The 12,705-nt window shown below is 36.0% G+C and overlaps 1 protein-coding gene across 15 annotated transcripts in view; it reads right to left on the bottom strand.

Annotated features, from left to right (window-relative positions):
* ROBO2 (roundabout guidance receptor 2) overlaps positions 1 to 12,705 on the bottom strand; it is a 666,758-nt gene that overhangs the window by 37,565 nt on the left and 616,488 nt on the right. For 11 of the 15 annotated variants that reach the window (XM_055567819.1, XM_055567812.1, XM_055567814.1 and 8 more), the window contains 3 exons: positions 9,934 to 10,215; positions 9,402 to 9,527; positions 4,215 to 4,371 (listed from right to left, as the gene is read on the bottom strand). In XM_055567819.1, coding sequence (XP_055423794.1) covers positions 4,215 to 4,371; positions 9,402 to 9,527; positions 9,934 to 10,215 — 565 coding nt within the window. The remainder of the gene's footprint in view (positions 1 to 4,214; positions 4,372 to 9,401; positions 9,528 to 9,933; positions 10,216 to 12,705) is intronic. The other 4 variants (XM_055567816.1, XM_055567822.1, XM_055567821.1 and 1 more) reach the window with 1 other exon arrangement.

The following is a 12,705-nucleotide window of genomic DNA, read 5'->3' as shown; positions in this document are numbered from 1 at the left end:
TGTGGAGGGAAAATGGCTCAAGAAAGGCTTAGAAAGAAAATTGATGCTATCTAGATTTCTCTGGTGGCGCAGTGGATAAGAAACCAGCTGCCAGTGCAGGGGCCAGAGGTTAGATCCCTGGTCCAGGAAGATCCCACCCACGTGCCACAGAGCAACTAAGCCCATGTGCCACAACTACCGAGCCTGAGCTCTGGAGTTCAGGAGGGGCAACTACTGAAGCCCACGCACTTGCAGACTATGTTCCCCAACAAGAGAAGCCACCTCTCTGAGAAGCGTGTGCACTGGAACAGAGTAGCCCTCACTTGCTGCAACTAGAGAGTCTGCGCAGAGCGACCAAGACCTAGCACCGCAAAAAAGAGAGAAAAAGAAGAAGAAAGAAAGAAGGAAAACTGATGATATCCAAGCTCTTAGAAACAAAATTAAACACTGTAATAAAGCAAGAGACAATACCTCAAGATTGTGATTATCCTGGGCTAGATATATTTCCAAAATGTATCCCTCTCTCTCCATCCTGCTGCCATGGCCTTATTTGATTTCCTTATCATTTTCATGGTATTTTCTATTCTGCTACAATATCCCCTACATTCTCTACCTGCCTTGGCCTCATGTCCTCCTATCCACCTTCTATATCCAAAGATCAGAATTCCTGTAAGACATGCAAGACTTCACACCTGGCCTCATGTCAGCTTCTCAGATTATCTTCTACCCTGCACATTTGTTTCACACTCAACAAACCTCATATAATAGCTACCAACTGCAGAAAGATATAGACAAGCAATTAGAATGCAATGTGATGAGGACTACAATAGAGGAGCTTACTTAATAATGCAAAATAAAGGAAAGGGAGGTAACCTTAACTAGAATAGGGTTGGATTGCAAAGGAGGAGTTGGAGAAATACTAAAGGAAAACTAATGGGACTATTCCTTTTCTTCCCCTCATCTTTTATTTCTACTTTTTGCCTTTGGCTAGGGAACTCCACCTGCACAGCTAATTAGTAACATTTTGTTGTAGCCATTGGTTAGCAATCAATTCTGGTGTGGAGACTACTTTATGTTAGGGACTTTGTTGTTGTTTAGGTGCTAAGTCGTGCCTCTTTTCGATCCTGTGGACTGTACTCTGTCAAATTCTTCTGTCTATGGGATTCTCCACAAGAATATTGGAATGGGTTGCCATTTCCTTCTCCAGGGGGTCTTCCCAAACCCAGGATTGAACCCGTGTCTCCTTCTTGGCAGGCGGATTCTTCACCACTGAGCCACCAGGGAAGTACCCGTGTTAGGGACTAGTACTCACTGTCTTTATCCTTCCTGCCTCTGGCTAACAGCCTGGCATCCAACAGCCACCCAACTCTGGGTACTATTATTTGTGAATAAATGATTCAAGGTTCATCTTGAAACTCAGCTTCCACAGGCTTGCCCCAGCCTTATTTGGCATACATGATTATTCCTTTCTGTATGCAAGTTATTATTTCGTACATGTGCTTAGCTAGGGCTTCCCATACAAAATTGTGTGTGTGTGTGACTTTTTGGTTTCTACCTCCCACTACTGTGAGTTTCCTGAATCAGGGATCAGATCCTCCTTATTAATTGTGTTTTTTGTTTCTTTTCTTTCATATTCCTTTTTATTTATTTTTAAATGGGTAGAAAATTGCTTTACAATTTTCTGTTGGTTTTTGCCATACAACAATGTGAAGCAGTCATAATTATCTATGACCCCGCTAGGTCATCACAGAGTGCCAGGCTGGGCTCCCTGTGTTATTTAGCAACTTCCCATTAACTATTTCACACGTGATAGTGTATACATGTCAGAGCTACTTTCTCAATTCGTCCCACCCTCATTTTCCTCTACTGTGTCCACAAGTGCATTCTCTACCAGGCTCATCAGTACCATTTTTCTAGATTCCATACATATGCTTTAATGTATTATATCTGTTCTTCTCTTTCTGACTTACTTCACTTTGTACAAGAGGCTTTAGGTTCATCCACCTCACTGCAAGTGTTTTTGTTTCTTTCATCTCTTCTGCTTTCCTTCCTGGCACTGGGCTTAATAGTTCTTATATATTTGAAAAAAAAAATGTGTGTTGAGTAAGTTCTCTATTATGAGATATTAAAACAATAAAACAAAATCTACATAGCAACATAAGAAGTACAATTGCTGAATCCTTTTTATTGTCAGAAATAAAAGTGATTAAAAACAGAAAGGTGACTTCTAAAGGTTTTGTTGTTTGTATTTCAAGAAAACTTTAAATCTGCATAAGTCAAATCAAGACATATAAAAAATTCCATAAAAGCTCTTCTGTAAATTATTTAATGTTAATATCATGAATAACAGAGTATAAATATAGAAACTATTCAAAAATATTTTTTCAGTATTATAAGATTTTCACATCAGAAAATACAAAACTGTAAATAATATAACAAGAAATGGACAAAGTCATCTCAAATATACTAATTAAGATACCAAATTCCTTACAAGTTTTATGTTATCTGAGTTCAAGACTTTATAAATGTTTAACAGTATTACTTTTCTCTCCTCAGTTTATAAGTTCAATTTTATTATTTTCTAACTACAGCCTTTAAAATGCATATTTATAAGCCCTGCAATAATATTTTCTTGTAAAATGCACATCTCTGTTTCCTGCTCTCCTGCCCAGGAATTGTGTGACACTAACATAATTTGTTATTGACATATGTTACATAAGATTATGTACAATGTTTTATTCTTAAAATAGTCAGAGAAAAGGGTATGCTTTTAACTTCCTATTTCAGATGTGAACTTTTAAAAACAAATAAAATAAAAATGATATGCTCTTATATGGGAATTGTAATCTCATGGAAGCAAATGAAGCCTTTTGGAGGGAAAAAAAGATACAGAGAAAAAATATGGAGGTATGATTATGTATGGGCTTCCCTGGTGGCTCAGTGGTGAAGAATCCACCTGTCCGTGTAGGAATGCGAGTTCCATCCCTGGGTCAGGAAGATGCCTTGAAGAAGGAAATATCAACGTACTCCAGGACTCTTGTCGGGAAATCCCATGGACAGAGAAGCCTCGTGGGCTACAGTCCATGGGGGTCGCAAAAAACAGTTGGATACGACTTAGATACTAAACAACAACAACAAAGCTTATGTATATATAGATGCATGTCCCTCTATCTGTGTATATAATGCGCATATATATATATATATAAAATGTAACTGAAAAAAAAGGCAAATGGAATCTTTTTTAGGAAGCAAATGTGATAGAAAAATTTCTAGTTAGGAAAATTGATCTGGAAACCTCAAAGACAACAGTAGTATAAAAGAAAAGGAGATGGAGAAAAAATTACAAGCCTGTGCACAAGATCTTTAAGCAAAACAAGAGAGGAAATAAAATCATTGTTTAAATAAACAGATATTTTAATGCCTAAGTACTTCTAAATAAAGGAACACTTGGAAAAACTTCCTCTATTCTACACTTTGCAGTTTCAGTCAAAAGCAATGGGTGACCTAGGAACTGTAAGGAAGACAGAGCACTTAGAAGTAGTAAAGAGAATCAACATTTTTCTACCTTAAAATCAATTAACACTTCAACAGAGGAAAACAAACTAACACTTGTGAGATGTTTGGGAAAGAATAAGGAAACTGGTCACATTTAAAGACCCTTAAAGGAAATTTTCTACCTTAAAAAAGGTTTGTTACAGAGTGTGCATTGACTTGAACCTCTCTTATTGTTCAGACTCCTAAATTCCCATCAAAGCTGATGATTAAAGTTCTACACACTGGCCAGATCCCTACAATTATCCCATTGTGATGGAGCTCAACAGTGGGCACCCTGCTATGGCCAGACATCAAGTCATTAGAGAAATGCGAGGGATGATGAAGAAGGTTATTTTAATTTCCTTTTCAGCCCTTCTCAGGAGTGCCTCTTTAGTTCACAGAGCTCTGGGTTACTTGCTTTCAAACTAACAAGCAATATTATAAATGGAGGCTGCATTATCATGATTGCAGACAATCTAAGGCACTTGACGGCCAAGCATTCGAGGTCCTCAATATGTGCCATGTTGTATCTATCAGCTAAAAATATATAGGTGCAGCAAACAATAAAAGGGGAGGGGGACAAGGAAAGGCTGGCAGGGGGGCAGGGAAAACAGTAAGAGAACACAGCACCAAGACAAAAATGCATAGAAGAGACAGCAGTATAGCCCTGGTCATTTTGTTGGTAGATGAAACATTTTTACCCATTTTCTTGCTGTTCCACTGCATAGTGTTCCAGCTCTGTACCCGGAAGAGGCTGGACTGGGGGAGGAGGTAGTGGAACATTGGCCCAGGTCGATCCATTGTTTTTCTGTGGTTTAGAAGAGTTTTTATTTTTCTTCTTTTTTCCACCTTTCCCACCTGAAAGTAATAATATATTTATTCAGACATACCGAATATCAGAAGAAATGGAGTACATCAGATGGGAAGATGTATTTCTGTTTTCAAAACACCAGAATCAGTATGTTACAGTTGTTAAAAGCTATAAACAATGAAATGATATGATCAGGAAAACATTTTTATAAATCACTCAAAATGATATTGTTTCTTTCACAATGCATTAGTTGCAGAGCTGAATACACAAAAAACATGGATGCAGTGGCAAAAGCACATGGATTGATTTATTCACATTTGCTGCCTCCACGTTTTCATTGTTAGACGAAATAATGGGCCATAACAAATTCTTTAAAATGTCAGATTTTAGTGCATTTATAATGCTCTTTTGCATAATCTGTCTCAGTGGAAAAATGCAGTGTCTAAGAATACAGGCTAAACTTTTCCATTAGAATTTACTCAATTTAATTAATCCAGGAGAGTAACAGTTTTCTCTCAAAAGTAACTTATAAAAATCAATCAACAACAATCTGGAGGATTCTTGTAAATCTTTCACAATGATATGTTTTATAGAATTTTTAACTAATGAATGGCACAATTATTTTTTGCATATAGTGAGTAGTTCCCAGATGTCTAACATATTTTAAAATACCAAATATGGGGAAAATTAATGGAAATACAGTAATCAACTTCAGTATTATTGTAATACAAATGAATTCATGCACAAAATATGAGCAGAAAGTAACTTGGCAGCATATGAGCCATATCTGGGATTACCAGAGTTTACCAGATTACCAAATGAAAACAAAGTTTTTCATTTATTCAATGAAGTACTTTTTACTGCTCCAAATTAAGTACATCAAGTTTCTTCCTAAATGGACCACAGCTGGATGCAGAAATGTGTACTGCTTGAGCAAAAGATACTTTAGGGGAATGTAGGTAACTTCTGTCATTCCTAAGGCAGTCAACGGCTATATTTTTTTTTTTAAAAAAATGGTATTGACCCCTTGAACTATATCTTTCTGGAACTAAAAGTTATGAGTATCAAATATTCATAGCAGGACTACCTAACAATAGAGATATCACTAGAAGTTTGCCTCAACTCCGTTCTTCTATCAATTAACCAGCATCAGCCAATTCAGAAAATTATGGAATTTAAAATAACTTTGAGTGCCAGAAAGCGATGAAACTGTAAACTAGATATATACCCTATTGCTAAATATGAAATTGTATCTGTTTTCTAGGTCATGTGCACATATACACACACAGAAAAGAGCATCTCTGAAAACTAAGTGCTTCCACCCTTCCTTTCACTTTTTATCTTTGGCAGAAAACATATTAAGAGAAAGGAGAGCAGGTAACTTCTAGTTTGAGAATAAGAGTTGAATCTCTGGGCTTGAAACTAGTTTCTCATTTACTTGATAAGTTACTCAATAGTTATTACCTCAATTTCCACATATGTACAAAAGATATAAAGTGACTACTTGTTTGGGTTATTTTGAGTATTATAATAGATAACACATATAAAGGGTTCACAATGTATAGAATGTTCAACAAATGGCAGTCACTACCAGTCTCTTCCATCTCCTCCAGCTCAGTACAAACTCAAGTCTGCCTGTTTACAAAGCCATTCCACACTTCCAGCCCCATTGAGGATCCCAGAAATAGTCTGATGTTTAGGATAAAAATAATCAACCTGATTGATTAAAGTTTGTAATTTTTGTGTTTAAGGTAGGTGAGCCTTAATCCTTTGCCTCCTTGTTATTTGGTGGATAACCCGTCAAAGTCATAAGCAAAGATTGTATCTTTCTTGGTATTTTCAGAACTATGTCTCACTACTTAGAAGAACAGGGTGGGCATGTGTTCTGGGTAGTTTTTGCCTGTGTACCTCTTATTACTTATATATGTACATGTGGACCTTTTTTTTTTTTTCCACTTTTTATAGCACTTTTAGAACTGTCATATGATCTCCACCAGACCTGAGGGACACAAATAGGAAAGTTTTTACATCTCCATTTTATAGATGGGAAAATAGAAGTTCTTTCTACATTTGTGCATATTCGCATAGTAAGAGAACAATTTAGAATGCAGCAGCTTTAGTGGAAATTACAATTTCTACAGCTCTGAACCCAGCTCTGTTGAAATTCTTCTCCACGGTCAAGAAAGCCATCACCACCTCTTACTAACAACTGACTTAAAAATGTGCTGGGGAAGCAGAGCTGATTCCCAGAGGGACTTGTGAGGCTCTCCATCCAATGTCCACTTTCCCCTCTTTGGGGGAAATTTCTGCTTTCTCATTGTGGGTACTTTTGGTAAGACTATCGATCAGTATGCTTTGTCTTCTCTAGAAAGAGGTGGGCGCTGAGCATAATAGTGCCATATGATACAAGCTAGGGAAATTAAATTCTCTGAGATCCACATCTTGAGCTAAATGAACCCAGTTTGTTGCTATTACTTGCAACCTAAGATCCTCAAGCATTTTAAGGTGAGAACTGTCTGCATTATACATTTAGTCATCACATATTTTGATGACTTGCAGACATATTTGACCTGTTTCTCTCCAAGTGAAAATGTAAATATCTGAATTTACATTTATTTATGCTGAACGAATGATTCTATGTAAAGAAAATTTGAAAACAGCTTATTTTCAAATTAAATTTAGTCTTTTAAAAATACTAGTATATAAAAATATGTAGTTATTACTACTGATGCTTGGAGAAGGAAATGGCAACCCACTCCAGTAATCTTGCCTGGAGAATCCCCGGGACTGAGGAGCCTGGCAGGTTACAGTCTATGGGGTTGCGAGAGTCGACACGACTGAGTGACTAAGCACACACGCACTACTGCTGCTGCTGCTGCTAAGTCACTTCAGTCGTGTCCGACTGTTTGCGACCCATGGACTGTAGCCTGTCAGGCTCCTCAGTCCATGGGATTCTCCAGGCAAGAATATTGGAGGGGGTGGCCATTTTCCTCCTCCAGTGGAATCTTCCCGACCCAGGGATTGAACCTGTGTTTCCTGAAGCTCCTGCGCTGCAGGCATATTCTTTACTGCTGAGCCACTGGGGAAGCCCTATTACTATTGATATTGTCCTATATATTCGTGCATATATATAAAATTATGATTACAGAGATTATTTTGAAAAAAATTGAGTTTTATATTTTTAATGGTTGGTCTTTTTAAGAGGAGTGCTAAGAAATTATATACTGAATAAATTATTATATGAGTGCTTCAAAGGGTGAGAAATTCACTCAATTTAGGAATGTACAATTTTGTTTATTACCATGATTATTTTAAACTGGTTTCATTAACACTGTGGACAAATTAAGAAAATCTTATGATTCAATATCCATAGGGCAGTTTGATCTTAAATGTAAGCTTTAGAATACATATCAATGATTATAAGAATAAAAAGAACTCTAATGTTAAATTCAATTTGACTAAACTAAGAAGAGAACAATCACGTCAGTCTTGTCTCTTAAAGAAAGCTTTCTATCACCGATTTAAGTAATTTTGTATTCAAATGTAGATGAAGTAGTTAATATAAATCTTAGTATATATAAATGTCACTCAAGAGATTAATGGATTCAAAAATGTAGTAAGCACTATTGTGAATCATATTCTGCTTAGAATTACTCAAAAGGTAACTTTTAAGACTCAATGGTAATCAACATATAAGAATATTTAATGATGGTTTCACAAAAGGTCTTTTACAATCCATGACTTACAGTATATAGACTTCTAAAATATATATATTGATTGAGACTTGGCATATTTTGAATGATATAAGCCTAGAATAAATTAATTTTTAAATTATTCAGTACAATTATAGGACTCATCATAAATAAATGACAGTACAAATGATATTTAAGGTTATTAAAAAAAATACTTTATATTACCAGGCCATTTAAATTTGTAACAGATGTTTAAAATTTTCTGGATTCTATAATATATCCAGTTCTACCAAGAGGTAAGGAGAGCAAATGGCTCATTTTGGAGAGAAGAGAGAATATTAACATGTTCAGACTGAAAGGGTTCTATCTCTAAGGAAAGATCATTTAGTAAATGTTACCCTAATTATATAGAAGAGTTAACTATTTATGGCCTTGATATCTCATAACCTTTGACATACCTCACTCAATACACTATAATCTTTCACTAAGTAACTGAGGTTAAAAAACTTCATAAAAGCAAATAGACTGTCAATAGTATAAAAAAAAGAAAATAAAGTCATGGTATCAATTAGAAATGAGCAGAGAAAGTCATCAGTCATACACAATGTAAAAATTAGAATGTCTACAAAGATCTCATTTTAGAGATGAGGATCCTTGGGCCTAGAGATCTGATATTCATTATGATAGGTACATATTCTTTCCAGTAAAATGTGTTTTTCCCTACATGTGCTATTTAATGCCTGCATTATGGATTGTTAGTTCAGCTAATGCATCTTGAATATATATTAAAATTTACCGCATAAGAAATTACCAACATAAAAGACTGGGACTTTTTAAGAAATTAAATGTAAAGAATAGTGTTCCATATTAACATTCCTGTTTAGCATGGTATCAGGATCTTACTCTAAATAATATCATCAATAGATAACACAATATTTTGGAAAACTTGTCCAAAAATAGGCAGTCACATCACCAGACTCTTAATATTATGAACAATTTCCAAAATCATTTGCATTTTAGTTGAATATGGTGTCCATGCCATGAAGCTGATTTTCCTACGTGATCATTTTATTGCCGAGTTCTCTTGACTCTTAAGTAGGGTCCAAGGCAGATCAAACTCATCTGCCCCTTAACAATTAGTATTTGGTAAAATGGCACTATCTTTCAGTAAATACAACCTTGTACAATTCATACATAAAGGCTGGTGGTGAATTTTACCCTCCTCCACCCCCAAAACTTGATTCCATTAGGATAAACTCCTACTGTCATTTGAGAGATAAATGTCTGACAGTGAGCTGTGAGCCAGTCCTTCTTCATGAGTGTTAGGAACACAGGTCATACGCTGGTGACAAACAAATATTTCTCCTTACTGTGACGAGACCAACCTGAGAGACTGCCACTCCTCTCTGAGCTGTTGTGAGAGCTGGTGGTGCTGAAATCCTGTGACTGGTTGTGTGGCATTCTATTAGACAATCCCTCAGCCAATCGGTAGTCAGGGATGTAAAGTAAGGCTAAGGGTTAAAGGGCAGAGGTCATAGTGGCATCATGTGATTAGTTCACAGCACAAGCCCATGCAGAACATGCAGTTAGCAATTCAGAAGCAGATGTCGTAGGACAGTGGAGGAATGTTTTGTCTGTCCTGCCTAATGGAGGTCGAGATGGATTACTGATCACTATTGAATAAAGAGCTAAAAGGATGAAACCAACTGGTGTTGCTGTGTGGCGATAGCAACGGTGGTGGTGGAGGTGGAGGTGGTGGCGGGGACTGTGCAAGGTACTGAATACATGCCAGTGTATTTTTTTAGTTTAGGTAGTGAACCTGGTGATGAATTACTAAACCGAACAACAAATACTACTTTCTATCTCATGCAAAAATGATATGAAAATAACTCTTCTGGAAGTAAGAACTGGACTTACCATTGTTACCTTTGTTCTGATCGGGTAGAGAATAACCAAATCCCATCAGGTCTGTTTTTTGCTGAATTGAGCTTTTCCACTGTGGATCAGGCAGATCGACAGCCAATTCATGTATGCTATTGGAATGCAATATCTGTGTCGTGGCGTATGGGGTAGCCTGTGTGATTTGGCTGGAACTATTGTAAGTGGTTTTGGTCGTGAAGTCAATGCTGCTATAAATGGCTCCATCTGAGAGCATCGTTGCCGTTTTATCCCCTTGGCCTGGAACCGGTGGCAGCACATCTGTGGTGAATAGGGAAATGAAACAATTTAATGATGCACAGGAAGCCCAAAACTATCAGGACTGAAGATGAAAAATAAATGTGTCATGCCGCACGTTTGCATTTCAGCTGAGATGGGCTTCATGAGCCAATGAAGGGTAGATGATGTACAACCGTCGCCAAGCCATCAGCCTTGGTGACAGGCAGGCCTACCGGCTGTCCTTCACGTCTCACTGCTTAACACACCCTATCCCCCATTTTCTTCAACCATGAATGAGAAATTTAGTGTATTTCACTCCTGAAAAAATGCTTTCAGTTGTTCATTCTGGCTTAGAATCCATGAAATTGTTAGCTCTTTACGGAAGCAATGGCAAAAGTGAATCTACAAATCACGGATGAAAAGCATCTTTTTCCACTTTATCCCAAGAGACATGGAAAATAACTGCTAAAATAGATGCAAAAGTTTCCAAAATTATACTCTCCAAACTAGGAGGCACTTTTTTACTCAAGTTTCTACTGGCTGTTTATCTGAGTTGATTTCACAGCTCCAGAAATGGAGTGTAACTGATGGTAGCAATTTTTTTCTCTTGGATAACAAAGGAAGATTTTCATGAATAAGTCATTTTCACAATACAGCAGGATTTAACTACAGAAGAAGCAATCTGGGTGATCACAGAGTTTAATTTATGCTACCAAATCTTAGAAGTAAAGAATTATAGTTTCAAGTTGTAATACAGCAAGAGTAAAATTAAACTTCAGGAAAAACACTGAATATCAATCAGTCCATTTATCACTTTGGTATGCTAAATTATCTTTACATGAAGCTTTTAAATTCAGAACTGCCACCTCTCTTCTAAGCATTTATTTTCCTTCTCAGAATGAAGATACTAGAACCTAAAAAAATACAAAAACAAACAAACAAAAAAAACCCTACCAATACTATTTTTAATCATGTAGAGTTAAAAGTGAATATATATTATGCTACTTAATAATCTATGTTCTGAAAGTCACATTTCACAGGACATGAGTTCAACAACCCTCTTCATTTCATTATGGAAAATTTTCAACTAGTTATAGTAATGTAATAATAAACCAAATATCTCAGTAACAAAACCAGCTTATCATTACAAGGAGAAGACTGAAGTAGTCAAAATATCCTAAAGCTTTTAGATTCTATGATATCTAACAGTACTTGAAATAAGGATTCTTGTAAAAATATTAATTTTGCTTTTGCATTTTACAAAAGCTAAAAATGATCTTCTTTAGCAACAGTAACAAGACATGTAAAGTGCATTTTATACATTATAATCACACACTGTAGGTTCTTTCTGAAGGTTCTGAAGTCTGAAATTCCAACCTGTTTTATAATTAAGTATATATGTAGTTTTAAAATAACTATTTTAAATAGTTAAACATGTTCATATTTATAATATTTCATCAAGTTGTATAAGTAAGCACATTGTTTTCGGATTCAGAATTTTATAACTGTTTTCTTGCCCTTGTTTTTAGCTGTAAACTGATTAGAAAATTTGATGACAAAGATATATGTTTCATTCTAAAGCATCAGGTCAGTATGATTTTTATTCTCTGAGATGCTTGATATTTAATAATATATCAAAATTGTGAAAGTAGGTCATTCACTCTAGGCAGGTTTTTTGAGTTTTGTTTCTGCCTCCTCTACCATGTCTTTCACTGATGAACTGGACAGATACCCTTCTTCAACATTGACCCCAACTTCCCAACATCTTGAATATGAGGTTCTCCAAAGCTTTGGATTTAGATTGTGAGCTACTGCCAGTTTTTGAAATGGTTGTGTGTTCACATGTTTTAAAATGGAAAAAGATATAGTATGAAAATCTAATCCTTCATATTCTATGCCAACTAAAGCTATGGTTCTAGAAATAGAATCTCTCTCAGCTGGATGAAATTAGTCTTCAATTCTAAGAGCTTCTATATTGATTTTGGGGCTGCATATTTCCTTCAAATGTTATTTGCTCACTCTTACATTTTCAAAAAATAAATTGAATTATGTCCCAACAATAAAATACTAGAGGCTTATACATGACTACTTGCATGTGGGGAATTATCCGATAACATCAGATGATTTGGAACTCTGGGCCAGTCTTCCTCCCAGGAGCCTGGACTCGAATAGATGCTGCCATCTTTAGACAGGGCCTTTCATTTTACATTCTACACAGTCCACATCTACCCCTTCTTGATACTTTAGGTTATCTCACTGGCATTTGTTAATGTTTGTGTCTGAAACTTATGAATTATAGAAACCCTTCTCTCTAGTCAGAATTACTCATGATTTCATTCTTCAGTTTTTCAGCACCCTAGTTACACATGCATTTATTTCTTTTTGGCTGGAATAATTACTTCCATGAATGACTGTCTCCTTCACTGTATCTTAAGTTACTTGAGGACAGAGTACCTGGGATTTATGTCTGTATTTCCGTAATTCCTCATTTAGTGTTTTGTAAAGAGTAAGTACTTACTGAATAATTAAAAG

Source organism: Bubalus kerabau, chromosome 2 (assembly GCF_029407905.1).
Source record: "Bubalus kerabau isolate K-KA32 ecotype Philippines breed swamp buffalo chromosome 2, PCC_UOA_SB_1v2, whole genome shotgun sequence".
Lineage (NCBI taxonomy): Eukaryota > Metazoa > Chordata > Mammalia > Artiodactyla > Bovidae > Bubalus > Bubalus kerabau.
This window is presented reverse-complemented; position numbering and strand designations above follow the sequence as displayed.